This window comes from Alosa sapidissima, chromosome 1 (genome assembly GCF_018492685.1).
Source record: "Alosa sapidissima isolate fAloSap1 chromosome 1, fAloSap1.pri, whole genome shotgun sequence".
Classification (NCBI taxonomy): Eukaryota; Metazoa; Chordata; class Actinopteri; order Clupeiformes; family Clupeidae; genus Alosa; species Alosa sapidissima.
This window is the reverse complement of record NC_055957.1, coordinates 19,371,050-19,373,549: the sequence shown is the minus strand read 5'-3', so window position 1 is coordinate 19,373,549 and position 2,500 is coordinate 19,371,050. Positions and strand designations below refer to the sequence as shown.

General features: G+C 47.4%; 1 protein-coding gene across 1 annotated transcript in view; it reads right to left on the bottom strand.

Moving 5' to 3' along the window:
* sorbs2a (sorbin and SH3 domain containing 2a) overlaps nt 1-2,500 on the bottom strand; it is a 79,836-nt gene that overhangs the window by 21,898 nt on the left and 55,438 nt on the right. The window contains 1 exon segment of the mRNA XM_042056631.1: nt 830-889. Coding sequence (XP_041912565.1) covers nt 830-889 — 60 coding nt within the window.

Here is a 2,500-nt window from a genome sequence, read left to right as displayed (position 1 = left end):
GGAGAGTGGCGCCCCTCAGTAAAACCAGGCACGGACTCGGAGCGGATTGGAGCTGCTGGAACACAGAGACACACACACACGCACACACACACACACACACACAAGACAATATCCTCCACCCACCCTCTCAGCTCAGCTCACCTTACCAGGTGGATGGTAACACTATCTACATTATGTTCCAACATGACCACACACAATACTATAAGCAATATCAAATCATTTCAATGATTGTCGATGACAAACAATCCATTCCTCCACAACCCAAAAGAATACATTTAACACGAGGTCAGCAGAATTTGTATAGAATTTAACTACAAAAGTAAGAAATGCTGCGAACCTGAAGTATCTGACAGCACTGAGTCAATACTTAAGGAGAACATGGCTTTAGAATGTAATTGTTAGATGGAGAGCTGTCATCAGAGTACATAATGAAGGCAATTAAAGTTCAGACAGCTGTCAGGACATTATGATGATTGTGATGGCTGATGGCTACCATAATGGACATAATGAGATGGTGTAATGAGGGTTCAGGGCTAAGGCCATACAGACAATCTGGATCTGTCAAACATGATTTTCCCCTTGTCCCTTGTTAATGTGCGCTTGTATTGGAAGTGTTGAAAAAATATTCTACCAATATGTTGGTTTCATGCATTTAGCAGGAGTCACATCATTCACAGCGAAACCTTGTCATTTCTGTTTAAGATTTTGTCTGAATTGACACTGTGATTCACAGAGGAGGCGGTGCTGTGAGACAGCCAATCAGGGTGGTGTTAGCAGACTTAAGGGCGGGGGCTGGGAGTAGCGGCGAATGGCAGTGGCAGTGGATTACCTCAATGATGGCACGAGTGGAGGAGATGTCTGGATTATAATCCAGACGTTTTTTAGGAGGCTTGAGCCCCAAAACAGCGGCAGGATCAGCAGTGTACAGAGCAGGAGGAGGAGGAGGAGTGCAGATGAGGTGGAGGAGAGGAGGCAGTGGCATCATGGGAAAAAAAACATGAACAGCAGGTCATGTGGAAAAGAGAGTGACAAAGTTAGAGAAACATGAGAATAATAAGGATGTGTGTGTGTGTGTGTGTGTGTGTGTGTGTGTGTGTGTGTGTGTGTGTGTGTGTGTGTGTGTGTAGGTGTAGGTGTGTGAGTGAGTGACATACAAATGCGTACACACACACACACACACACACACATACACACACAAGCACACTGATGCAAGCTATGCTCACTCATTATCTACTGATACTAACACACACCTATCAACAGTGAGATTATTTGTCTAATTCTACGTGAACACACCTCCCCGCACACACATGCAAACTTTAACCATTAAGGAAGTTGTGAATTTCTCATCCATTGCTAAAAGCACCTTTGTGAGCTGTGAAACTAAAAGCCACTTGCCTTGAACCAAAGCACGCAACCTGATGACTAATACCATTAGAGCTGTGATTAGCAAGCCAGGGAAAATGGGTTTAGCGAATACAGTCCCCCAGTCCTCATTACTATTAGCATGAAAGCCCTTCACCGCCTGCAACACTCTGCACAAGTTCTGCACAGGTGTCGGTAGTCGGTGTAGGCCTTGATAATCACAGCGATTACATATCATCCCTTGATAGCGTGTCTACTGCGGAGGAGATGGTAGATGCGATGAATGCGAAGCGAGGCTGCGATGGCTCGGAGGTAATCACGCGGGCGGCGCGCGGAAGCCCACCCAGCTGCACTACAGACTGGATGAGTCATGAGAAGGGAGAAGGGAGGGGAGAGAGAGTTCTCCGCAGCTGCATTTTTTCCACCCATTTTCAATCCTTTCACTTTGTGTGCCTCTGACCATCTCAGAGGAATATAATGCAGATGTGTGGGAGTCCAGACAGGGGTCAGTGCACGCTTTACTTTTTTTTTTTTTTAATGCCTTTAATGTGATAGGACAGTTTAGAATGACTGTAAGCGAGTGGGAGAGATGGTTGGGGGGGGAGGTGCAGGTGCCCCAGCCAGTTGTGCCACGGCTGGGGCCAGTGCACACTTTACTGATAGCACGCTCTGGGCCAGATCCACTTCAGTGAATGTCTGTTTCGTTTGATCTCTCCCGAGGTGGGTGCTGAGTCTGCAGGAATGGCCGACAGCACCAGTCAACACACTCACGGTGTGAAAACTACATTAGCTAGTGATGGTGAGTGAAGAGACGCAACACACATGCACGCGCGCGCACACACACACACACACCACACACACACACACCACACACACACACAAACACACACACATACACACAACAGACTACATACAAACTAGCCACCACACAACAGAAATCACACAAACAAAACAGGGCAAAAATGCAGGAGAAAGGGCCCACACCACGCGGCTGAGACAGACTTGCACGCTACACACGCAGGGAGGAGAGACACCCACAGAGGGCTTTTACAGAGGAACTCAGCTTCTTGCACAACACAAAGAGACCCTGGCTGGTCAGTCTGACTGGTCAGTCTGTCTGCAAAGGGTCAGTGTATCT